Raw genomic sequence first — 24,688 nt, 5'->3', positions numbered from 1 at the left:
TCATTTTAATCTTTACTGAAACTAGATCAGGACACATATCCTATATAAGTTAAACCAATTGCTATAAATAATGTCATGGAGACTTGAGGACGACTCTAATTTTCCTATCTCTAGGCTCCCTCTGGCGCTTCCAAACGAACGAAGGTAGCGGCGGGCGTACAAAAAGCAACCCGCCAGGCGCATGCGTGACAGAGTCGGCCACCTACAGGGGCCCTACCATCGGACGGTCTCCCTCATCTCGAGGATTTCGGCTTTCAGCCAATCAGCGGAGCGGAACGGAACGGAGCGGAGAGACTCTTCGGCTCCTGCTCGTGGGGGGAAAACGGTGAGCAGAGAAGGTTTAGAGGTGACCTCCTGCCGCCAACTCGCGAGTCTCGTAGGAGAGGGAGGTTAGCAGCTGTTAATTGGGCTGGGGGGGAGCAGAGAGCAGTTGAGCATGTGCAGAGTGCCTGTGCTTGATGAGCTTCTGAATCGCACTGCATGCAAATTGTTAGAATAGGTTGCAAAATGCAGAGATTTTTCAAATTTAGCAACTTTCAGATCAGTGGACTTCAATTCCCAGAATTCCCCAGGCAAGTGTTTGGGGAATTCTGGGAATTGAAGTCCATTTAAAGTTTCTGAGCATGAGAAATCTTGGTTTTTAATGGCATTAAGTGGTTATAGTCCGGCTCGTTTTCCTTTTCTGTTTTGTGAAATCCACCAGTTATCTAAGTCTCTAATCATGAACAAAATAACATATTCAAATATATTCTGATATTTGATATATATATATATTTTCCAAATAGATCTCAAAATAACATTCCCGCCAATTTAGCTCCAGTTCATTGATCTAATAATTGAATGCCAATGGGTTAAAAAAAACCACTTTCACCCATAATCCTTCAAAAATAACTGGTCCCTTTATCTGTTTTAAACTTTTTTTACAACCATTTTTTTTTTTTGCCAAAAGTTTTTAAATCTTTAAAACTTTTTTTTATAGTATTAAAGGAACAGAAATCAAAAGAGAAGCGGGAGAAGGAATGCGGAGAACTTGCCTTTCCTTTTTCCCTTCTTTGCGACGTTAATTAATCATGGAAATGTACTTGTAATTAATGCATGCATTAAGACATGAATTAATAATGCAGAGGTAAAAAAATAGAAATTCCAAACAATACTGTATAAAAGGAAAGAATATTTCTTTTTGTCGGACGAGCTTAAGCAAAATATATATATATATATATTTTAAAAAGTTCCATTAAAAAAAAAAATCAGATGAACACCCACTGACAATTTACAGCTTGGTGCCTTTAAAAAAGATTTAAAAAAGAAGAAATAGAGATAACTGGCATCTTTCCCTTGAAAACTAATTGCTCTGAACTTTAAATAGCTTTGTTTAAAATAATTTGCAGGGCTGCTGTTTATGCTTCATACAAAGCATTAGGAAATTACTTTTTTTTACTGTTTAATTAAATTGGATCATTATAATTAGATCATTAGATCAGTCCCTCCTAACCTATGAAATGTCGTTATCAGTTATTCTTACATAATGTATCCTGTAGATTTCAGCTGAAGTGAAGCATGGCTACCTTGGTTCAACTCAAAACTCCTAAAATCAGCAGGATTTGGGAAATTTCCACTTAAAGAAAGTGTCGTTGTATTGTCTTAGTACCAAACTGGAAATCATAAACTCTCTGAATGTTTAATTCAGATTTATTTCTAATAGTTGTCCAATGTCCATCATGCCAAAGATTGCCATTTAAAGGCTAAAAAGACTTTAAATAACACTTGTAAGACGTAAGTTAAATGAACAAAATAAAGGACATAACTATTGGATGGATGGATGGGTGGATGGATGGATTGATGGATCGATCAATCGATCAATGGAAAAGGGCAGCCCATTATTTCAGAAAACTGCCCTTTAGATGGATCAACAGATTTATTTTTCAGAAAGTGAGTTTGGTCCTTTATTTTATTCGTTTAACATATATTGTACAAGTGTTACCGCTGAATGCAGTCGGATTGCAGAAATCCTTTTTAATATTTGCTTCTTATAACATTATAGCTTCACATGCTTTCTAGATATTTTTATTTACACTGTGGCTTTTTGCAAAGTTTTCCTTGGTTTTGCTCTTGAATTTTCCGCAGCAAAGGTTTGGAAATTTCCACTTGTAGAAAGTGTCATTGTGTTGTCTCGTAGTGTCATAACTGGAAATCATAAACTATCTGAATGTTTAATTTAAACCTGCGATTTATTTCTAATAGTTGTCCATCATGCCAAAGATTGCCATTAAAGGCTAAAATGACCATTAAGTGGTAACATTTGTATGACATAAGTTAAATTAACAAAATAAAGGACAAAACTATTGGATGGATGGATGGATGGGGGAGGAAGGGAGGGAGGGAGGGAGGGAGGAAGGAAGGAAGGAAGGAAGGAAGGAAGGAAGGAAGGAAGGAAGGAAGGAAAAGTATAGTCCTTTATTTCAAAAAGATGCCCTTTAGATGGATCAACAGATTTATTTTTCAGAAAGTGAGTTTGGTCCTTTATTTTATTCATTTAACATATATTGTACAAGTGTTACCGCTGAATGTATGGTCCGATTGCAGAAATCCTTTTTAACACTTGCTCCTTATAACGTTATAGCTTCACATGCTTTCTTTAAAAAATTATTATAAATCTATTTTTGCAAAAATTTTCTTCATTTTGCTCTTGAATTTTCTTCTGCAAAGTTACGGACATAATCATCTAAATGTTTTCTATCCTTACAAACCTCTTTCAGATTTGCCCTTTTATTCACATATGTTCTTTTTGCAGGAAAATAGGGTCACCGTAGCTGTATCATTGTTGGGAAAGATTACTTTGCAGCTAAATGTGGAACCGCATCCAATACACAATAGATAGGCAAAAAGTAAAATAAAATAAAAATAAAGCCAAGGGCACAAACAACCCTGCTAAAATCAAAATGTTCTAGCTTTCAAAACTTGTAAAAATGGATATTAATCGTGGGATAGTTTTCACTCGTTAGATACAGACCTTTCTGAGATCGTGTCTGATTGGAAAAAAAAAGTTTGCAGGACTTTGTCCTCATGGTAGGTCATTACACTCTCAATTGTTGTCCAAGAGAGCAGATTGTCCTCCGTAGACCTCAATGAGTTACCTTTAGTCTGCTTAAAGTCGCAATCTATTTTCTGCAGAGCTGAAATTTCTGATTAACCCTGATTTACCAAACCCTCTTCTTTAGTGAAGGTCATCCTTGGCTTACAACCTTAATTGAACCCAACATTTCTGTTGCTAAGTGAGACATTTGTTAAGTGAGTTCTCTCCCATTTTACGACCTTTCTTGCCCCTGTTGTTAAGTGAGTCACACAGTTATTAAGTGAACCTGGCTTCCTCGTGGACTTGGCTTGTCAGAAGGTCGCCAAAAGGGATTCCCTGACTCTGGGATATTGCAACCGTCATAAATATGAGTCGCTTTCCAAGAGTCTGAATTTGGCTCATGTGACCATGGGGATCCTACAGTGTGTGAAAAACAATCGTAAGTCAGTTTTTTCAGCGCTGTTGTAACTTTAAACAGTCACTAAATGAACCGATGTAAGTCAAGGACAACCTTGCACTAATTGCTCTCCCTAATTTCTCCAAAACGTTGGCACAATTTCCTGCCATATTTTGGAAGAAAAATACGTAAGAACAAATTGTGCAAGTCCCAAAATAGACCTAATATATCATACAGAATGAGAATAAGACGTCACACATAACCCCCTCTCCAAATTCCCTCCTCCGTTGATGTCGTTATAGTACCATAGGTGGATTATTATTATTATTATTTTTGGAAAATAATTTTAAAACCGTTGTCCAACCCATTAAAAAAAAAAGCTTCCTCATCCCTCAATTTAGCAGCAAGCGCACCTTTGAATTTTAGACAAATTAAGATTTTCATGACCAATTCACATAAAACTCTCTTTTAATATTACATCTTGCTTGTTAATTTCTACATATTAAAAAAAATGTTTCGCAGAGAAACAGAAATGTTGGTCTCCATTGCGTTTGTAAGTCACAAACTCAAGGATGATTCTCTTGGCCTTCCGGAAAGCGGTGAAGACTTGGCTTTTCCGGCAAGCCTGGGGCCATTGATCTCGCTGTTGCAATCTTGCGAGATCCGGCCATGAATGGTGTGCAATGGGCTTTTAATGTTTTTAAAATGTTTTTATAATGTTTTTTAATAATTTTTCTATGTTCATTGTTTGCATTGTTTTTGCTGTAAGCCGCCCAGAGTCCCTTGGGAGTTGGGCGGCATAGAAATGCGATAAATTAAATATTAAATTAAATTAATTCTCTTTTCAATGGATCAAAAGGTGTTGAAATCCACGAAGTCACCAAAATTGCAATCCCAACTTCTAATTTTGCATGTGAATGATGCATGTGGCCGTCCTTTTGCTCTTGCTTTCTTTTAGCAACATATTTGCTCGTATCGATTGAGTCCTTTTAGGATTAGGACAGGATCGGGCCAAATTGGCTGACGATTCCCGCCACCCACCTACCCCCCCTGTCTGTCCACCCAACATATTCCTCACTTGACTTCAGGCTACGGTTTGTTAATATTTGTTAATATTTGCTGAAGAGATGGTTTGTCAACGAGAGCATGAAAAGGATGAATGGCCAGACGTGACGACAAATATTGACTTTGGTTTGTAGAAAAGTGAACTTTGTCCTGAGAAAGACGGGAGAAACCGACATTTCCTGAAAATGGAAAAAGAAGCATCTGTGGAAGCTCTAAAATCTGCCCAAGAGAGCATCATCAAAGAAGAGGTATGTGGGGTTTAATCGGGGTCATTTTACGCCAGGGATCAATCTTAGGTTCAAGAACGTCAAAGTAGTTTGCTTTCTTAGGGTTTTTTTTTTTTTTTTTTGCAAATGTGCTACAGGTAGTTCTCGACTTATGACGTTAACTGAGCCCAAAATGTCTGTTGCTGAGTGAGACGTTGGTGAAGGGAGTTTTTGCCCTGTTTTACGACCTGTTGTTAAGCGAACCACTGCAACTGTTAAATTAGTCACAAGATTGTTAAGTGAATCTGGCTTCCCCTTACTTGTCAGAAGGTCTCAAAACAGGACGATATAACTGCGGGACACTGCAACCGTCATAAGTGTGAGTCGGTTGCCAAACACCTGAATTTTTGATCACATGACCACAGGGATGCTGAAACGGTCATAAGTGTGAAACATGATCATTTTTTCCATTTTTTTTCAGTGCCGTGGTCATTTTGAACGGTTACTCAATGATCTGTTGTAAGTTGAGGACTACCTGTGTTTCAGATGATAGACAAGAAGATTTCTTTACGTTCAGTGGCCTTTAAATCCGACTTTTTGTTAGAATATGAGTTTGGACCTCAGAAAAATGATTTTGCAATGCACGGGGTGGAGGTTACGAGATGGGTTGGCTCCTAATGAAAATCCAGACTGGGGGGGCCTTCCTAGAACATGTCTGAACATTGATGAAACCATCATTCTGCCCGTGTTAGAGAGTAACTCTCACTGAGAACAAATATGAGCTACTTCTTTGTAAGCAAGCTTAGAGATGCTTTGAAAATCATTGGCCTTGGTTCCCATTGAAGACGGAGAAATTTCGTGACAGTGAGAACAATGAATTAGTCATCATGGAACACCTTCCCTTCAGAAGTTGTGGTTGCTCCATCACTGGAGGCTTTTAAGAAGAGGCTGGACAGTCAGTTGTCTGAAATGGTACTATAGGGTCTCCTGCTTGAGCAGGGGGTTGGACTAGAAGACCTCCAAGGTCCCTTCCAACTTTTTTATCCTTCCTTCCTTTTTTCCTTCCTTCCTTCCTTCCTCACCCATATATCTCCTTCCTTCCTTCCTCACTCACAGATCTCCTTCCTTCCTCACCCATATATCTCCCTCCCTCCCTCCTTCCTTCCCTCCTTCCTTCCCTCCTTCCTTCCTTCCTCACCCATATATCTCCCTCCCTCCCTCCTTCCTTCCCTCCTTCCTTCCCTCCTTCCTTCCTTCCTCACCCATATATCTCCCTCCCTCCCTCCTTCCTTCCCTCCTTCCTTCCCTCCTTCCTTCCTTCCTCACCCATATATCTCCTTCCTTCCTTCCTCACTCACATATCTCCTTCCTTTCTCACCCATATATCTCCCTCCCTCCCTCCCTCCCTCCTTCCGTCCTTCCTTCCTTCCTTCCTTCCTCACACATATATCTCCTTCCTTCCTCACCCATATATCTCCCTCCCTCCCTCCCTCCCTCCCTCCCTTCCTTCCTTCCTTCCTTCCTTCCTTCCTTCCTTCCTTCCTCACTCACATATCTCCTTCCTTCCTTCCTCACTCACATATCTCCTTCCTTCCTCACCCATATATCTCCCTCCCTCCCTCCTTCCTTCCCTCCTTCCTTCCCTCCTTCCTTCCTTCCTTCCTCACCCATATATCTCCTTCCTTCCTTCCTCACTCACATATCTCCTTCCTTCCTCACCCATATATCTCCCTCCCTCCCTCCCTCCCTCCTTCCTTCCTTCCTTCCTTCCTTCCTTCCTTCCTTCCTCCCTCCCTCACCCATATATCTCCTTCCTTCCTTCCTCACTCACATATCTCCTTCCTTCCTCACCCATATATCTCCCTCCCTCCTTCCCTCCTTCCTTCCTCACCCATATATCTCCTTCCTTCCTTCCTCACTCACCTATCTCCTTCCTTTCTCACCCGTATGTCTCCCTCCCTCCCTCCCTCCCTCCCTCCTTCCTTCCTTCCTTCCTTCCTTCCTCACACATATATCTCCTTCCTTCCTCACTCACCTATCTCCTTCCTTCCTCGCCCATATATCTCCCTCCCTCCCTCCCTCCCTCCTTCCTTCCTTCCTTCCTTCCTTCCTTCCTCACCCATATATCTCCTTCCTTCCTTCCTCACTCACATATCTCCTTCCTTCCTCGCCCATATATCTCCCTCCCTCCCTCCTTCCGTCCTTCCTTCCTTCCTTCCTTCCTTCCTCACACATATATCTCCTTCCTTCCTCACTCACCTATCTCCTTCCTTTCTCACCCATATATCTCCCTCCCTCCCTCCCTCCCTCCTTCCTTCCTTCCTTCCTTCCTTCTTCCTTCCTCACCCATATATCTCCTTCCTTCCTTCCTCACTCACCTATCTCCTTCCTTTTTCACCCATATATCTCCCTCCCTCCCTCCCTCCTTCCTTCCTTCCTTCCTTCCTTCCTCCCTCCCTCACCCATATATCTCCTTCCTTCCTTCCTCACTCACATATCTCCTTCCTTCCTCACCCATATATCTCCTTCCTTCCTTCCTCACTCACATATCTCCTTCCTTTCTCACCCGTATGTCTCCCTCCCTCCCTCCCTCCCTCCCTCCTTCCTTCCTTCCTTCCTTCCTTCCTCACACATATATCTCCTTCCTTCCTCACTCACCTATCTCCTTCCTTCCTCGCCCATATATCTCCCTCCCTCCCTCCCTCCCTCCTTCCTTCCTTCCTTCCTTCCTTCCTTCCTCACCCATATATCTCCTTCCTTCCTTCCTCACTCACATATCTCCTTCCTTCCTCACCCATATATCTCCCTCCCTCCCTCCTTCCGTCCTTCCTTCCTTCCTTCCTTCCTTCCTTCCTTCCTTCCTCCCTCCCTCACCCATATATCTCCTTCCTTCCTTCCTCACTCACATATCTCCTTCCTTCCTCACCCATATATCTCCCTCCCTCCTTCCCTCCTTCCTTCCTCACCCATATATCTCCTTCCTTCCTTCCTCACTCACCTATCTCCTTCCTTTCTCACCCGTATGTCTCCCTCCCTCCCTCCCTCCCTCCCTCCCTCCTTCCTTCCTTCCTTCCTTCCTTCCTCACACATATATCTCCTTCCTTCCTCACTCACCTATCTCCTTCCTTCCTCGCCCATATATCTCCCTCCCTCCCTCCCTCCCTCCTTCCTTCCTTCCTTCCTTCCTTCCTTCCTCACCCATATATCTCCTTCCTTCCTTCCTCACTCACATATCTCCTTCCTTCCTCACCCATATATCTCCCTCCCTCCCTCCTTCCGTCCTTCCTTCCTTCCTTCCTTCCTTCCTCACACATATATCTCCTTCCTTCCTCACTCACCTATCTCCTTCCTTTCTCACCCATATATCTCCCTCCCTCCCTCCCTCCTCCTTCCTTCCTTCCTTCCTTCCTTCCTCACCCATATATCTCCTTCCTTCCTTCCTCACTCACATATCTCCTTCCTTCCTCACCCATATATCTCCCTCCCTCCCTCCTTCCTTCCTCCCCTTCCCCCTCCCTCACCCATATATCTCCCTCCCTCCCTCCTTCCTTCCCTCCTTCCTTCCTTCCTCACCCATATATCTCCCTCCCTCCCTCCTTCCTTCCCTCCTTCCTTCCCTCCTTCCTTCCTTCCTCACCCATATATCTCCTTCCTTCCTTCCTCACTCACATATCTCCTTCCTTTCTCACCCATATATCTCCCTCCCTCCCTCCCTCCCTCCTTCCGTCCTTCCTTCCTTCCTTCCTTCCTCACACATATATCTCCTTCCTTCCTCACCCATATATCTCCCTCCCTCCCTCCCTCCCTCCCTCCCTCCCTCCCTCCTTCCTTCCTTCCTTCCTTCCTTCCTTCCTTCCTTCCTCACTCACATATCTCCTTCCTTCCTTCCTCACTCACATATCTCCTTCCTTCCTCACCCATATATCTCCCTCCCTCCCTCCTTCCTTCCCTCCTTCCTTCCCTCCTTCCTTCCTTCCTTCCTCACCCATATATCTCCTTCCTTCCTTCCTCACTCACATATCTCCTTCCTTCCTCACCCATATATCTCCCTCCCTCCCTCCCTCCCTCCCTCCCTCCTTCCTTCCTTCCTTCCTTCCTTCCTTCCTTCCTTCCTTCCTCCCTCCCTCACCCATATATCTCCTTCCTTCCTTCCTCACTCACATATCTCCTTCCTTCCTCACCCATATATCTCCCTCCCTCCTTCCCTCCTTCCTTCCTCACCCATATATCTCCTTCCTTCCTTCCTCACTCACCTATCTCCTTCCTTTCTCACCCATATATCTCCCTCCCTCCCTCCTTCCTTCCCTCCTTCCTTCCCTCCTTCCTTCCTTCCTCACCCATATATCTCCTTCCTTCCTTCCTCACTCACATATCTCCTTCCTTTCTCACCCATATATCTCCCTCCCTCCCTCCCTCCCTCCTTCCGTCCTTCCTTCCTTCCTTCCTTCCTCACACATATATCTCCTTCCTTCCTCACCCATATATCTCCCTCCCTCCCTCCCTCCCTCCCTCCCTCCTTCCTTCCTTCCTTCCTTCCTTCCTTCCTTCCTTCCTTCCTTCCTCACTCACATATCTCCTTCCTTCCTTCCTCACTCACATATCTCCTTCCTTCCTCACCCATATATCTCCCTCCCTCCCTCCTTCCTTCCCTCCTTCCTTCCCTCCTTCCTTCCTTCCTTCCTCACCCATATATCTCCTTCCTTCCTTCCTCACTCACATATCTCCTTCCTTCCTCACCCATATATCTCCCTCCCTCCCTCCCTCCCTCCCTCCCTCCTTCCTTCCTTCCTTCCTTCCTTCCTTCCTTCCTTCCTTCCTTCCTCCCTCCCTCCCTCACCCATATATCTCCTTCCTTCCTTCCTCACTCACATATCTCCTTCCTTCCTCACCCATATATCTCCTTCCTTCCTTCCTCACTCACCTATCTCCTTCCTTTCTCACCCGTATGTCTCCCTCCCTCCCTCCCTCCCTCCCTCCCTCCCTCCTTCCTTCCTTCCTTCCTTCCTTCCTCACACATATATCTCCTTCCTTCCTCACTCACCTATCTCCTTCCTTCCTCGCCCATATATCTCCCTCCCTCCCTCCCTCCCTCCTTCCTTCCTTCCTTCCTTCCTTCCTTCCTCACCCATATATCTCCTTCCTTCCTTCCTCACTCACATATCTCCTTCCTTCCTCACCCATATATCTCCCTCCCTCCCTCCTTCCGTCCTTCCTTCCTTCCTTCCTTCCTTCCTCACACATATATCTCCTTCCTTCCTCACTCACCTATCTCCTTCCTTTCTCACCCATATATCTCCCTCCCTCCCTCCCTCCCTCCTTCCTTCCTTCCTTCCTTCCTTCTTCCTTCCTCACCCATATATCTCCTTCCTTCCTTCCTCACTCACCTATCTCCTTCCTTTTTCACCCATATATCTCCCTCCCTCCCTCCCTCCTTCCTTCCTTCCTTCCTTCCTTCCTCCCTCCCTCACCCATATATCTCCTTCCTTCCTTCCTCACTCACATATCTCCTTCCTTCCTCACCCATATATCTCCTTCCTTCCTTCCTCACTCACATATCTCCTTCCTTCCTCACCCATATATCTCCCTCCCTCCTTCCCTCCTTCCTTCCTCACCCATATATCTCCTTCCTTCCTTCCTTCCTTCCTTCCTTCCTTCCTTCCTTCCTTACTTCCTTCCTTCCTGACCCACATATCTCCTTCCTTCCTCACCCATATATTTCCCTCCCTCCCTCCCTCCCTCCCTCCCTCCCTTCCTTCCTTCCTTCCTTCCTTCCTTCCTTCTCCATCGCTGGAGGCTTTTAAGAAGAGGCTGGACAGTCAGTTGTCTGAAATGGTAGAGGGTTTCCTGCTTGAGCAGGGGGCTGGACTAGAAGACCTCCAAGGTCCCTTCCGACTCTTACTCTGTGACCATTCAAATGTTCCTCAAAAAACTTGATCAGTGCCATAAAACACTGTGGGTTTTTCCCCCCCTCAGTAATAGATCTTCTTTTCTTTGTGATCATTTGAGCCTTTTTTTTTTTTTTTTTTGGTCTTTTACCTCATAGCAGGTAAAACTGAAAACATTTGGAGGCCGGGATAAACTTGCTCTAACTTAAAAGGCAATATTTGTAATTGTGTCCCAACCAATTCCTGATCCTTGACGGGTTTAGCTAAACCTTTTAAATCCTTGTTCACCACAACGTTGTTAAGTCCCAACCGGACGATAATATCTGCAAACATAGTTGTATAACACAATAAGCCATGAAGACAATTTTGAGAATCATGGCTTCGTCAGACAGACGATGCCATGAATGAATGAATGCCTGCTGTTGCTGATGAAAATTGTGTATTTTGCATCCTTTGTGCAAATGCATGAGGTCACTTTTGCCCTTAGTTCACCTTACTCTCATATAAGTGAGCCTAAAATGGCAGTTCCTTCCTTTTATGTCGGTGGAAAAATTCTCAGCCATCCAAGTCTTGTTTGTCCCAAAAATGCTTTTTCCCAAAAGGCAACTGGATTGTCTTTGTTTTTCTTTGAAGACGTTTCGCCTCTCGTCCAAGGAGCTTCTTCAGTTCTGACCGAGGTCAGAACTGAAGAAGCTTCTTGGACGAGAGGCGAAACGTCTTCGAGGAAAAACAAAAGTCCAGGTGCCTTTTGAAATTTTTTTTTAAAAAAGCATCTTTGGAATTCTTCCCTTTTAATTCTTTTCCTGATTTCTCCTCCTCCTTTTTTTTTCTCTTGAGCTTGGAAAAAAAAAAATCCTCACCGCTGTTGATCTTCAGCTTTTGATCCTGAGTTTTCTCAAGCCATGATGTCACCTCTGTTTTCCTCTCCTGGTTCTTCTTACGGTCTCTCTCTCTCTCTCTCTTTCTTTCTCTCTTTTTTAATTGCAAATATAAATTCTCCGGGCTTAACAAGAACTTAAGGATTTCCCTCAGCACCCATTCAAAGTTCATAAGAAGGAACACGGAGGTAATAGCTAACTTCCTCGGTGATGTTAAGACGCCGTAGAAATAGCACGGATCGCAATCCTAAAATAATTCTATAATTTAGAACATGCTGCTTTTTGAAGCATCTTCTGCTTTTTAAGGTAAGGCTAAAATCTGTTTTCCTTAAATGTGCTTTTTGAGTGTTGTAAATGTTTGGGGGGGGGGAGTCAATTTTTTAAGCATTGTTGAGTTTTTGAAAGTCGAAGCGAGAAGGGTACAGTCAAGGCAAAAAATACCATATTGGATTAGATTTAATTCACATTTAATCTTAATTCTCCCCTGTAAATATATTTAATAGTTTGTCTGTTTACATTAGAGCATATTCAAAATTATAATAGGTTGCATGCTTGGATATCTCTGGAGTCTGTTGCTTTCGATTTGTAATGTGCGGCAACTGATATGCTTGGTTGTGGTTAGCCACGCATTGACCGTTTTAAACCATGGTTTAATTGATGTTTATTTTTTCTTTTCTTTTCAGACCATTACTCAAAGAAAATGGGTGAAGCTGGACCAAACCACTTACGTTGACCCAACCGGTCAAACAAGGTAGCTATCTTGTCTTTTATTCAGCCTATGAACGATTGAACTGCCGTCAGTCCTCACCTTACGACCAGAATTTCTGTTGCTAAGTGAAACGTTTATTGAGTTTTGCCCCATTTTACACCCTCTCGTGCCACAGTCATTGAGGGAATCGCTGCAGTGGTTAAGTTAGTAGCATAGTTGCTAAGTGAATCATTCCATTTGTTAACTTAGTCACACCGTTGTTAAGTGAGTCGGGCTTCCCCATTGACTTGGCTTGTCAGAAGGTCGAAAAGGGGATCACGTGACCCCCCCCAGGGACACCGTCATAAATACGAGTCAATCTGAACTTCGCTCATGTGGCCATGGGGATGCTAAAACTGTCGTAAGTGTGAATAACAGTCACAGTGCTATTGTAACTTTGAACGGTTACTAAATGAATTGCTGTAAGTGTATTGGGTAAATCAATAATTATTAGGCCATTTTTGTAGAGATGTTCAGGACCTGAGTTTCCGTACTGTGGCAAACCAGGGTTTGTTTTAAACGTAAGTTGTACTATATAAGCCATGGTGGTATATTTCACATGTAATGCGGAATGAAAGAATGTGCAGGTCACATATGTGATTGAGCCTGTAGCTCCAGATCACGCCAGGGTCACCTATCAAAACTGAGTGAATGTTTGAATTTTGGCAACACCGTATTAGAGATTTGACCCCGAAAGGAAAAAAAAATTGCAATCTTAATTACTCCAAAAATAGAGTCCTAAAGTTTTAACTTGGTACTTCCTATGAGTGTATAAAGTAAAGGAAAACTTTTTAATAGGTAACTGTTTCCCTGAAAATAAGACCTCCCCTGATGATAAGCCCAATCGGGCTTTTGAGTGCATGCGCTAATATAAGCCCCCCCTGAAAATAAGCCCTCCCTGAAAATATTTAAACGCACGCGCAGCTGGTCTCCGCCATTTCCTCTGGTTTCCTCCACGTGCCCCAAAATAATAGGACTTCCCCGAAAATAAGGCCAAGCATTTATTTCGGGGTTCAAAAAAATATAAGACAGGGTCTTATTTTCAGGGAAACACAGTAGGTAAGTAGTAGGTAGGTAGGTAAATGGTAGATAAATGGATAGATTAGATAGATGATAGACAGAGAGAGAGAGAGAGAGAGAGAGAGAGAGAGAGAGATGTAAGAGAGACAGATGTTAGATAGATAGATAGATAGATAGATAGATAGATAGATAGATAGATAGATAGATGGATAGATGGATAGATGGATAGAAATAGATATAGACAAATGTTAGATATAGAAAGACAGATGTTAGAGAGAGAGAGATGTAAGAGACAGATGTTAGATAGATAGATAGATAGATAGATAGATAGAAATAGACAGATGTTAGAGAGATGTTAGATAGATAAATAGATAGAAATAGATAGATATAGACAGATGTTAGATAGATATAGATAGAAAGACATGTTAGATAGATAGATATAGAGAGAGAGATGTTAGATGGATAGATAGAGATAGAGATAGATAGATAGATAGATAGATAGATAGATAGATAGATAGAGATATAGATAGATAGATGGATAGAGATTAGATAGATAGATAGATAGATAGATAGATAGATAGATAGATAGATAGAGATAGATAGATAGATAGATAGATAGATAGATAGATAGATAGATAGATAGATAGATAAGAAAGCTATATAAAGGAAACTTTTCAAAGAAAAAAAAAAGCACAATCAATTTGGTCAAAATGACATTATCCATGACAGCTTTTGAAAGTAACAACAATCCAGGTTCTGATATTTATCTTCCTTTTTGTAATTTTTAACAGAATATGGGAATCGGTCAAACGTACTACCAGGAAAGAAGGGGTTTCTGCTGATGGTAAGCATACTTTCCTTACTGTGTGGGTCAAAAAAAATCCCCCTCCCCAATTCAGAACCTGCTGAAACCCACCTCTGCTCAAGAGGTTGGGAAAGTGGGAGAACCTCCTAAGTCAGTGATGGCTAACCTTTTTGTCGCGTGCTGAAAGCACATGCACGTGCTGGCACCCATAATGCAATGCATCGTACGCCCATATGCCCCACCCCGCTGTGCAAGCACGCACGATCCTCCCGTGTTCCCCTTGTGCATGCACATGTGACCACCTGCCCCTCTGCGCATGCACCCACAACCTCCCCCCATGCACGCACCCATGTCTCCCACATGTGCCTCATCCCCCACGCATGCATGGCAGAGACCCAAAAATAAGCTGGCCGACGGGACCCGTCTGCACATGTTTGGTGGAGCTGAGCTGGGCGACGGCTCGCTTTCCCGCAGAGAGGGCGCTGCGTGCCAGCTGTGGCATGCGTGCCAAAAGTTTGCCATTGTGTGTTGTGGCCCACCAGTGGCCTGTGCAGCTAGTAGCTGATTCAGACAGCGAGGAGGCTGGTGTGGTGCTGCGCCAGTAGTCTGTGCAGCTGGCGCTCAAGTCGGACAGTGAGGAGGCTGGAGAAGATGTGCTGCCAGAGGCGGGGATTCAGCCAGGGCCTTCAGAACCTCCAGAAGCTTCCATAAGTGAAGAGGAAGAAGAGGAGGAGCCTCTTCTCGATGCACAAGCACGCAGACCTGCCAAAAGGCAGGAGTGGCTCGTCAGGAGGAGGTCTCCTCGAGAGTAAGGCTTGGGGCTAATTGGCCACTCCCTTAGCCTATTTAAGGAGGAATGCCGATTGCAGCAAGCTGTAGGGAACAACTTTAGTTCACTCCTTTGTGTTTGGATTCTCTGCAAAATTGCTTCTGGGCTTTGTGCCAACTCTAGTAAGACTGTGAATTCTATCTTAGAATTCTGGTAGGCTGTTAAGACAGTTTATTAACAGCCTTTGGTTGATAAAGACTGAGTTATTTGATAAGCTTTGTATAGAGTTTGTGTGTGCTGCGTTCTTTGGGGTCCGTAGCTGGGGCAGAACATCACAGTCCCAACAAAGGATGGGATAAAATGCATTTTAATAAAAGGTGGATTTGTCTTGCAGACCAAAAGCGTATTAATTTTTCCCCTTGATTCTCCGGGGGGCTCCAGAAAGCGAATTTTACTTGTGAACTAGGTTAGATCTAAAGAGAGCAACCGGTCACCCCCAAGGGACCAATAAGGCCACGGGCCGCACTACACAACTTCTCCAGATCCTCTCTGGATCCTCTGGTTATCGATGAGTTATTGAACTTTCGGCTGTTTTCGTGTGGGTCGATCATGTTTTCTTTCCCCTGCTTCTCCTCTCGGCTGGTAGGTGTGGCTGTTATTCCGGTGCTGCAACGAACTCTCCACTACGATTGCATGGTCCTCGTGAAACAATTCAGGCCTCCCTTGGGAGCCTTTTGCTTGGAATTCCCTGCAGGTAGGTGGTCAGACGGAGGTCCTTGGGCTTTGTAATTGGGATGAGAAGCCCTTTCTTTCCTTTCCTTTCCTTTCCTTTCCTTTCCTTTCCTTCCCTTCCCTTCTTTCCTTTCCTCTCCTCCTCTCCTTCTTTCCTTTCCCTTTTCCTTTTTTCTTTTTCCTTTCCCTTCCCTTCCTCTCTCCCTCGACTTTTCCTTTCCCCTTTCTCTTCCTTCTTCCCCTCTCTTCCCTTCTCCATTCCTTCTTTCCTTTCCTCCCTCCCTCTCTTTTTACTCCTTTCCTTTCTTTCCTCTCCTCTCCTCTCCTCCTCTCCTTTTTCTTTCCTTTCCTTTTTTCTTTTTTCCTTTCCCTTCCCTTCCTCTCTCCCTTGACTTTTCCTTTCCCCTTTCTCTTCCTCCTTCCCTCTCTCCCTTCCCTTCCTTTCCTTTCTCCTTTCCCTTCCCTTCCTCTCTCCCTCGACTTTTCCTTTCCCCTTTCTCTTCCTCCTTCCCCTCTCTTCCCTTCTCCATTCCTTCTTTCCTTTCCTCCCTCCCTCTTTTTACTCCTTTCCTTTCTTTCCTCTCCTCTCTCCTCCCCTCCCCTCCTCTCCTTTTTCTTTCCTTTCCTTTTTTCTTTTTTCCTTTCCCTTCCCTTCCTCTCTCCCTTGACTTTTCCTTTCCCCTTTCTCTTCCTCCTTCCCTCTCTCTCCCTTCCCTTCCCTTCCTTTCCTTTCCTTTTGTTTTTCCTTTCTCCTTTCCCTTCCCTTCCTCTCTCCCTCAACTTTTCCCTTTCCTTTCCCCTTTCCTCTTCCTCCTTCCCTCTCTCTCCCTTCCCTTCCTCCTTCCCTTCCCTTCCCTTTTCACTCCCCTTCCCTCTTTTGTCCAATGTATTTTTCCTGAAGAAACTCCGGCTCGCTTGAAGCTCTGATGGCTCCGTTGTGTGTCCCTCCTTCCCGTCCTTTCGAGAGAGCTGCCTGTAACTCAAGCTGTGTATTTGCGCCACAGGTCTAATCGACAGCAATGAAACTCCCGAGACGGCCGCCTTACGCGAACTGGAAGAAGAAACGGGTTACAAAGGGGACATCCTTGAATGTTCTCCAGGTAGTTTTTGAGTTTTGCCTTAAAACTGTTGAAAAAGAAGAAGAAGAAGAAGAAGAAGAAGAAAGGAGGACTGTGGGGTCCTTGGTGCTCTCTGAGTTTGGTGGTTTTCTTGCAGACCCAATTTTCATGACCCAAATTAGGTGACATCATCTAGATGCCTCGCACTGATGCTGTTCCCTAGTTGGGTCATGAAACGTCTCCAAGAAAACCACCCAGCTCAGAGATCACCAAGAACCCTTCATTTCAATCCTGAGTTGCATATACAGGTAGTCCTCGATTTACAACGGTTCATTTAGTGACCGACGTTACCACAGGATCCAAAAAGGCGACGCATGACTGTTTCTCACCCTTGCGACCGTTATAGCATCCCTGGGGGGGGGTCATGTGATCAAAATTCGAACTCTTGGCCACCGGTCCCTATTTATGACGGTCGCACCGTCCTCCTGGGCTCACGTGATCAAGCCTTTGTGACTTTCTGACGAGCCAATTCAACGGGGGAAGCCAGATCCGCATAACGACGGCGTGACTAGCTTAACATCTGCAGCGATTCACTTAACAACGGGGAGGGGCAGGAAAGGTCATAACATGGGGCGAAACTCCCTTAAGAAAGGTCTCCCTTCACAACGGAAATCTGGGGCTCCATTGTAGTTGTAAGTCGAGGACAACCTGTAGTTGCTAAATAAGATGATAAGACGTGGTGAATCTTGGAGGTACGTCGTAAAAACTTGAAATTTGACCTCACCTCTATATTGAATTGAAGCACCCCTTAAAAGTAGTAGCTACTAACCCATAATCCCCAACCCTTGTAAGACCGTCCCAAACGATACTAGGCCACTGAGAGTGTTGGTATGTTTAATCAGGGCAACCTGGTTTATCCAATTATGGGACGGAGCATCCTGCTTCCCCTTTCGCCTTTCAGCCCCAATCCAGGGAGCTTTGCAGGCAGTCGCTTCTGCGACAAACTACTTAATTGTGTTAAAGTTATGTTTTACCAACAAAGAAATAAAGGGAGACTAGTATAGATCTATTTCAAGACGTTTAGCTGTCATCAATAGCCTTTCTGGGATTCGAACCCGGGCTCCTTGCATATATTTTTCTTGTTAGTTGCAAAGTCATGTCCAACCCATTGTGACCCCATGGACAACGTTCCTCCAGGCCTTCCTGTCCTCTACCATCCTCTGGAGTCCATTGAAGCTCACACCGACTGCTTCAGTGACTCCATCCGGCCACCTCGTTCTCTGTTGTCTCCTTTTTCTTTTGTCCTCCATCGTTCCCAGCATTAGGCTCTTCTCCAGGGAGTCCTTCCTTCTCATTAGGTCAAAGGATTTGAGTTTCCTCTTCAGGATCTGGCCTTCTAAAGAGCAGTCAGGGTTGATCTCCTCTAGGACCGACCGTTTGGATCGCCTTGGAGTCCAAGGGACTCGCAGGAGTCTTCTCCAGCACCAGAGTTCAAAGGCCTCCATTCTTTGGCGCTCAGCCTTCCTTCTGGTCCAACTTTCACAGCCATCCATTGCAACTGGGAAAACCATCAACTATACACACTTTTGTTGGCAGGATATATATTGTTGCATATATTAGGTAGATGTACTGTATTAACCTCTAAGCCACAGGCTCTCCTCGCTTTGCCGGCAATACCAGGGGAAAGATTAAGTGTTTGTTTTTTTGTTTAATTTTATTTTTGCCACTGAGACGTCCAGCAGATGATGTCCTGGAGAAAGTCTATCCATCAAGTCGCTTAAAGGATCCCCGCCCCCTTAATAGCACTTAATTAGTCCAATTAAATCTGGGTGATTATGTTGCTAAATCGGGAAACAGGTATTGTTGACAGGAGAAAGTTGGTGATTAACATGCTAGACACGTTGAAGAGGTTAGCAATAACAGTTTTCGGAAGCGGAATACAGCTGGAAGGGCCCTTGGAGGTCTTCTCGTCCAACCCCCTACTCAAGAAGGAGACCTTATAACATTTCAGACAAACAGTTGTCCAGTCTCTTCTTAAAAACCTCCAGGAAGGAAAGGAAGGAAGGAAGGAAAAGAAGGAAGGAAGAAAGGAAGGAAGGAAGGAAGGAAGGAAGGAAGGAAGGAGGAAGGAAGGAAAAGAAGGAAGGAAGGAAGGAAGGAAGGAAGGAAGGAAAAGAAGGAAGGAAGGAAGAAAAAGAAGGAAGGAAGAAAAAGAAGGAAGGAAGGAAAAGAAGGAAGGAAGGAAAAGAAAGGAAGGAAGGAAGGGAGGAACGAAGGAAAAGAAGGAAGGAAGGAAAAGAAGGAAGGAAGGAAAAGAAGGAAGGAAGGAAGGAAAGGAAGGAAAAGAAGGAAGGAAGGAAGGAAGGACATAACAAAATATTGGAAGAGACCTTGGAGGTCTTCTAATCCAACCCTCTCCTCAAGGAGGAGACCCTGTACCATTTCAGACAAATATTTGTTTAGTCTCTTCTTATAACACCTCCATTGATGAAGCACCCACAACTTCTGGTGGCAGGCTGTTCCACTGGTTAATTGTCCTCACCGTTAGGAAGTTTCTCCTTCATTCCAGGTTGCTTCTCTCCTTGATTAATTTTGATCTCACGATCACGGGGACGGTGCAAAGGTTGTAACCGTGAAAAGGGGTCGTCAGTCCCTTTTCCCAGCGCCGTTGTGATTTTGAATGGGCACTAAACGAACCGTTGTAAGTCGAGGACTACCTGCAGGCCGATCAAATAAGAGAATGGCTGCGCGTACTCTCTCAAGATCTCGGGAAGGACATGTACAAAAATTGTGTAATTTTTTTTTTTTCCTCCATGAATGAGGGTAGATAGTTTTCTGGTTTCTTTTCTGTTTAACTGAATGTTGATGCTTTTTCATAGCTTTGTGCTTAGATCCCGGACTGACAAACTGTGCCTCTCACATTGCGACCGTCACTATCAACGGAGACCTCCCTGTCAACCTGAAGCCGAAACAAAAACCCGGTGGGTGTTTTTTTTTTTTTTTTTAAATTTTTAAAAAGTTTTTTTATTAATAATACAAAATTTAAAAAACATTGGACATAGATATGACATCACTGGTCCCAAGCATCTTCCGTCACTTTACAATAATATTAGTACTCATATAAACATATAGCTCTTAAGCTTTGTTCACTATTTAAATATAACATGATATCAATACTTTCCCCTTATTTCTGTATATTTATTTATCTCTTAAACATAGATTTATCTATAATAACCGCCCCACCCCCCCAACTCGGTGGGTGTTTTGTTAACTTTCCTTTCCTTTTTTTCCTTCTCCCAAATTAACTTTTCCAAGGGCAAAATTCCGTAAAGATCCATAATGGATTTTGATTAATTTTGGGGCGTTTATTGGGGCTCTCTAGTTGAAGTCCGCGGATCTTAAAAGTTGCCCGTTGTAGAAGAATCGTTAGGGGAAAAACTGACCTTGAGATGCAGCTCAATATCGAAGTATGGCTGAATGAATGAGTTATGGATTTTGTAAAGCTCCCAGATCATCTTCTTTTAATGACCCCCAACTTCACCCCTGAATGGAGCTGAGTGTTTACTGGCCGGATGCCTTTCCTGTCGCCAGTACGGAGTTTTGTCCAGCAGATATATTCTCAGGGTGCCCAGAGAGAGAAATATCTGCCTCTACCTAGGATCGAACTCACAGCCTCCTGATTGTGAGGCGAGAGCTCCACCCAGTGGTGGGATTCAGCCAGTTCGCACCTATTCGGGAGAACCGGTTGTTAACTTTCTAAGGAGTTTGGAGAACCGATTGTTGGAAGAAATTTTATTTTGTTTTCCCCCCCACTTTACAGGGCTAATCCTGTAAGGAAGGCAGAAAGGAAACATTCTGGTGGTGTTTCTAGCCTAATCTTTATTGCCCTGCTTACAGAAACTGCCTCACTGGTTAACCCTTGTTACATTGTAACAGCTAAGGCGAAGCGCCCATCGACGTGAGTGATATTGAGTTGGCCACGTCCACATGGTCACATGACCACCGAGCCACACCTACCCCGCTGGTCATTAGGGCAGAGAACCTATTGTTAAATTATTTGAATCCCACCCCTAGGCCACCGTACCACTCTTGTAAAGCTCCCATATCTGGCCCTATAAATATCCCACAGGTCACTTGATGGCAGCAGAGATACAGAATTAGGCTTAATCTTTGCTGCCATCTAGTGGACGATCGCCAGTTTGCAGTGTTTATTTTTCCAATCCTTTGCATACAGAGAGCCCTCAGCGTACCACAGTTCGTTTAGTGACCGTTTGAAGTTACAACGGCACTGAAATAAGTGACTTAGCACTGTTTTTCACACTTACGACCACGGCAGCATGGATAGGTAACTTACGTAACATGGGTTACACCAATAGAGGCACTTACCTTTAAACCTGCAGCTAGAAAAATTTGAACGTAGGCATCCAAAATACCTCCAGAATCTCTGTGTCACATAATACGTGTGGGTAGAATAGAACAAGAGAGTTGGAAGGGACCTTAGAGGTCTTCTAGTCAAACCCCCTGCTTTGGCAGGAAGCCATAAAACACTTCAGACAAATGGTTGTCCAGTTTCTTCTTAAAAACTTCCAATGTTGCAGCATTTACAACTTCTGGAGGCAAGTTCTTCCACTGATTAATTGTCCTAGTACAGTGATGGCTAATCTTTTTGCCATTGCGTGCCAGGAGCGGGGTGGTGGCGGATATTTGCATGCGTGCAAACCCACATCCATAATTCTATGTGCCCTGCCCATGCGTGCATGACCCATCCACGCTCTCCCCCCCTCCCGCTGCTGGCATGTGATGGCCTGGTATGCCCGTTTTTCTCTCTCCCCAGGCTCCAGAGCCTTTCTAGGAGTCTGGGGAGGGCAAAAACAGCCTTCCCAACTCCCCCAGGAGGCCCTCCGGAGACCAGAAATGGCCCGTTTGCCAACTTCCGGTGGGCCCAAAAGGCCCAAAAAACATGCACATGCTGGAGCTGAGCTCGCGTACCCACCAATATGGCTATCCATGCCACCTGTGACACGCTTGCATAGGTTTGCCATCCCGGTCCTAGTATATGCATAATTTTGTATTTCTATTTATTTATTTAGTCATGTTTATGTAGAGTATTTCGGAGGTTGGTAACCCTGCATGCAATGAAATTTCATTTTAATGTATGCCGATCAGTGCGCATTCACAGGGACAATATTCTAAATTCTCTAATTTCGAAGATCAAAGGCGTAAAAAAACCCATGTTGTGTTGAATGCCACAAAAGTTCAGATCCACCGAGGTCTTATTTTGTGACATTTGTGTTCTGTTTCTCCCCTACAGAGGAAGGAGGTACGTTAACACCGGGTTCCGTTCCTTTTTGGCTGGGAACCGAGACGGATATTCTCAATTTCCTTCGGAGTCGGGTTTGAATTCGCTCATCTTTTGCTAGTCACTAATATCCTCCGTCATCAGAAATTGTGTGTTTTTTTTAAGGTCGCCCTGCGCATGGGTTCTTTGTTAGTAACGGGATAAGATGCATGAACAGGTAGTCCTTGACTTATGAAGTTTGTTTAGTGACGGTCTGAAGTTACGACGGCACTGAAAAAAGTGAGCTATGACCGTGTTTCACACTTACGACCGTTGCAGCTTCCCCAGGGTCACATGATTCAAAACTCAGACGCTTGGCAACGGACTCATATTTATGACGGCTGCAGATTCCCGGGGTCACGCGATCCCTTTTTGACCAGCAAAATCAACGGGGAAGCCAGATTCGCTTAACAACCGTGTTACTAACTGGACAACTGCAGTGACTCACTTAACAACCGTTACTAACTTGATAACTGCAGATTCACTTAGCAACCGTGTTACTAACTGAACTGCAGTGACTCACTTAACAACTGTGTTACTAACTTGATAACTGCAGATTCACTTAGCAACCGTGTTACCAACTGAACAACTGCAGTGATTCACTTAACAACGGTGACAAGAAAGATCATACAATGGGGCAAAACTAACTGAACAATTGCAACAGCTTAGAAACAGAAATTTTGGGCTCAATTGTGGTCATAAGTGAAGGACTACCTGTATATAGGGATCAGGGAAATACAAATTATTTTTTAAAACATTGTTTCCGAGTTAGAAACCCGATTTTAAGGTTTGGGAGATCCAGTTTCCTGCAGATGTTTTTGCCTTGGTAATGAAAACCACCAAGCTGAGAGAGCATCAAGCAGCCCATTGAGTTCAACCCTGAGCTTCGAATATTCTCATTTATTGGTGCCATTTCATAAAGGGTGACTGAACACTAGGCCATGTGACGTCCTTCTAGATGTTAAAATGGGCGAAGCGGACATTTTAGATGAAAAATCAGTGCGACGGAGGATGCCGCCAACTCCATTAATTTCCAAGGCTTTTCCGTTTTGTTTTTCCTCTTCAGAGTTTGTGGAAGTCGTTACGCTACCCAAGAACGATTTAATGCAGAGAATTGAAGGTAAGGCAGTAGGGAGAGTTGCTTTGAGATGTAGAACTGAAGCTTCCTTCCAAGGGTCAACCTAAAGAGATGTCTGAAATGGTATATAGTGTTTCCTGCTATACGGGTTGGACTAGACGACCTCTAAGGTCCCTTCCAACTGTTATTCCGTCATTCTGTTATGCTGTTTTCCTTCCTTCCTTCTTGCTTCCCTTTCTTTTTCATTCTCCTTCCTGGTGGCGCAGTGGTTAGAAGGCAGTATTGCAGGATAAACTCTGCCCGCTGCCAGGAGTTCGATCCTCACTGGCTCAAGGTTGACTCAGCCTTCCGTCCTTCCGAGGTCGGTAAAATGAGGATCCAGATTGTTAGGGGCAAGAGGCTGACTCTTTAAACCCCCCAGAGAAGGTTGTAAAGCACTGTGAAACGGTATATAGGTCTACGTGCTATTGCTAGTTTTGAGAAATAATTTGGTTAATTTTGAGGAATAATTTGGACGTTAAATCGATGAAAGAGAGAGTATCAGGGACTCGGCTCCATTCTGGACAATTTCTCTTCTAGCTCTCATCTAAAGCATGATTATAACATCATTACATTACTGTAATAATGCTTTAAAGAGAGCAAGAGGTTGCTGCAGATGGAATCATCAGAGTCTCTATTTCAGCTGTGGTTACATTATTCAGTTAAATTATTTCTAGAATTAAATTCGGTTTTTGCCAGGATTATAGGGCTCACGTCTTGCAAAAATTGGACCGAAACCAAATTTGAAGCTCCGTCATTTTTGATTTGAACGAAAGACCTCCTTTATACAACTTTGGCAAATTGTTTATTTTGGACAAGCTCTAACTGCTTCTGGGGGTCCTTGGCTTACAATGAGTTCGTTTAGGGACCGTTCCATTTTACAACGGCGCTAAGTGGACTGTTGTATAAGTCGAGGGCCAGCTGTATTACGGGAAACCGTCACCCGTGGCCTTCGGGATGGAAGACGGCTCCTGGATGTCATTTGTCTAATGTGTGTCCTTGTGCATGTGTATTTTCTGCAGAACTGGTGGCCGAGGAAAACTTGATCGTGGATGCCAAGCTGTACGCTTACGCCCTGGCCCTGAGGCACGCCACGGACCAGCCCTTCCAGGTGCCCTTCATGAAGTTCTAGAACGCCACGCTCTAGAACTCCCAAGACCGAGAATTTTGCTCCGAATAACGTAAACCGAGCTGTTTGCTGCACAAAAAATTTTTACTTTTAATTCACTGGAATCATCGGTGGAAAAATAAAAATAAATCTTTTTACCGTCTTGCGGTCTATATGGGTTCTTGAACTGCCGGATTGTTGCGTTGAGTAGCGTTCTGTGAATTCCTGTCGTTCACAGCCAGCTAAGTCTTTCAAGGGTGAATTTACAGACCTCATCTGGCTTGGAGAGCTACCAGGCCGATATCTTCGAAACTTGGCAAGGAGTCTCGGAGAGTCGGGAACTAATTGTCTCCTGCAAACTCCACTCCCCCTTCGTTCCTCTTTTATTCCCTGTGGGAGGGGCCATTCCACCGTCCATCTGTGGTTTTACTCCTGAGTCGACCCTTGTTCCTTAGCTGTTCCCTTTTCCTGGCAGCTCTGCGCATGCGC

The 24,688-nt window shown here is 44.2% G+C and overlaps 1 protein-coding gene across 2 annotated transcripts; it reads left to right on the top strand.

Moving 5' to 3' along the window:
- Positions 1-129: 129 nt before the first annotated feature.
- On the top strand, positions 130-24,362 carry NUDT5 (nudix hydrolase 5). Of its 2 annotated transcripts, XM_060694923.2 has the most exons (10): positions 130-325; positions 4,670-4,783; positions 12,188-12,255; positions 14,064-14,116; positions 15,493-15,600; positions 16,583-16,678; positions 19,516-19,617; positions 21,948-21,956; positions 23,041-23,094; positions 24,114-24,362. In XM_060694923.2, the coding sequence occupies exons 1-10, from the start codon at positions 182-184 to the stop codon at positions 24,221-24,223; spliced, it is 858 nt and encodes a 285-aa protein (XP_060550906.1). In that variant the 5' UTR covers positions 130-181; the 3' UTR covers positions 24,224-24,362. The 2 variants fall into 2 exon arrangements, with proteins under 2 accessions (XP_060550906.1, XP_087730475.1); XM_087874349.1 differs by lacking the exons at positions 21,948-21,956; positions 23,041-23,094; positions 24,114-24,362 and adding an exon at positions 21,847-21,934.
- The last annotated feature ends 326 nt before the right edge of the window (positions 24,363-24,688 follow it).

The sequence above is a fragment of the Pantherophis guttatus genome, chromosome 7 (genome assembly GCF_059756535.1).
Source record: "Pantherophis guttatus breed Tessera chromosome 7, ASM5975653v1, whole genome shotgun sequence".
NCBI classification, from domain to species: domain Eukaryota; kingdom Metazoa; phylum Chordata; class Lepidosauria; order Squamata; family Colubridae; genus Pantherophis; species Pantherophis guttatus.
The sequence above is the reverse complement of the archived record's forward strand: the minus strand, read 5'-3'. Positions and strand labels throughout refer to the sequence as shown.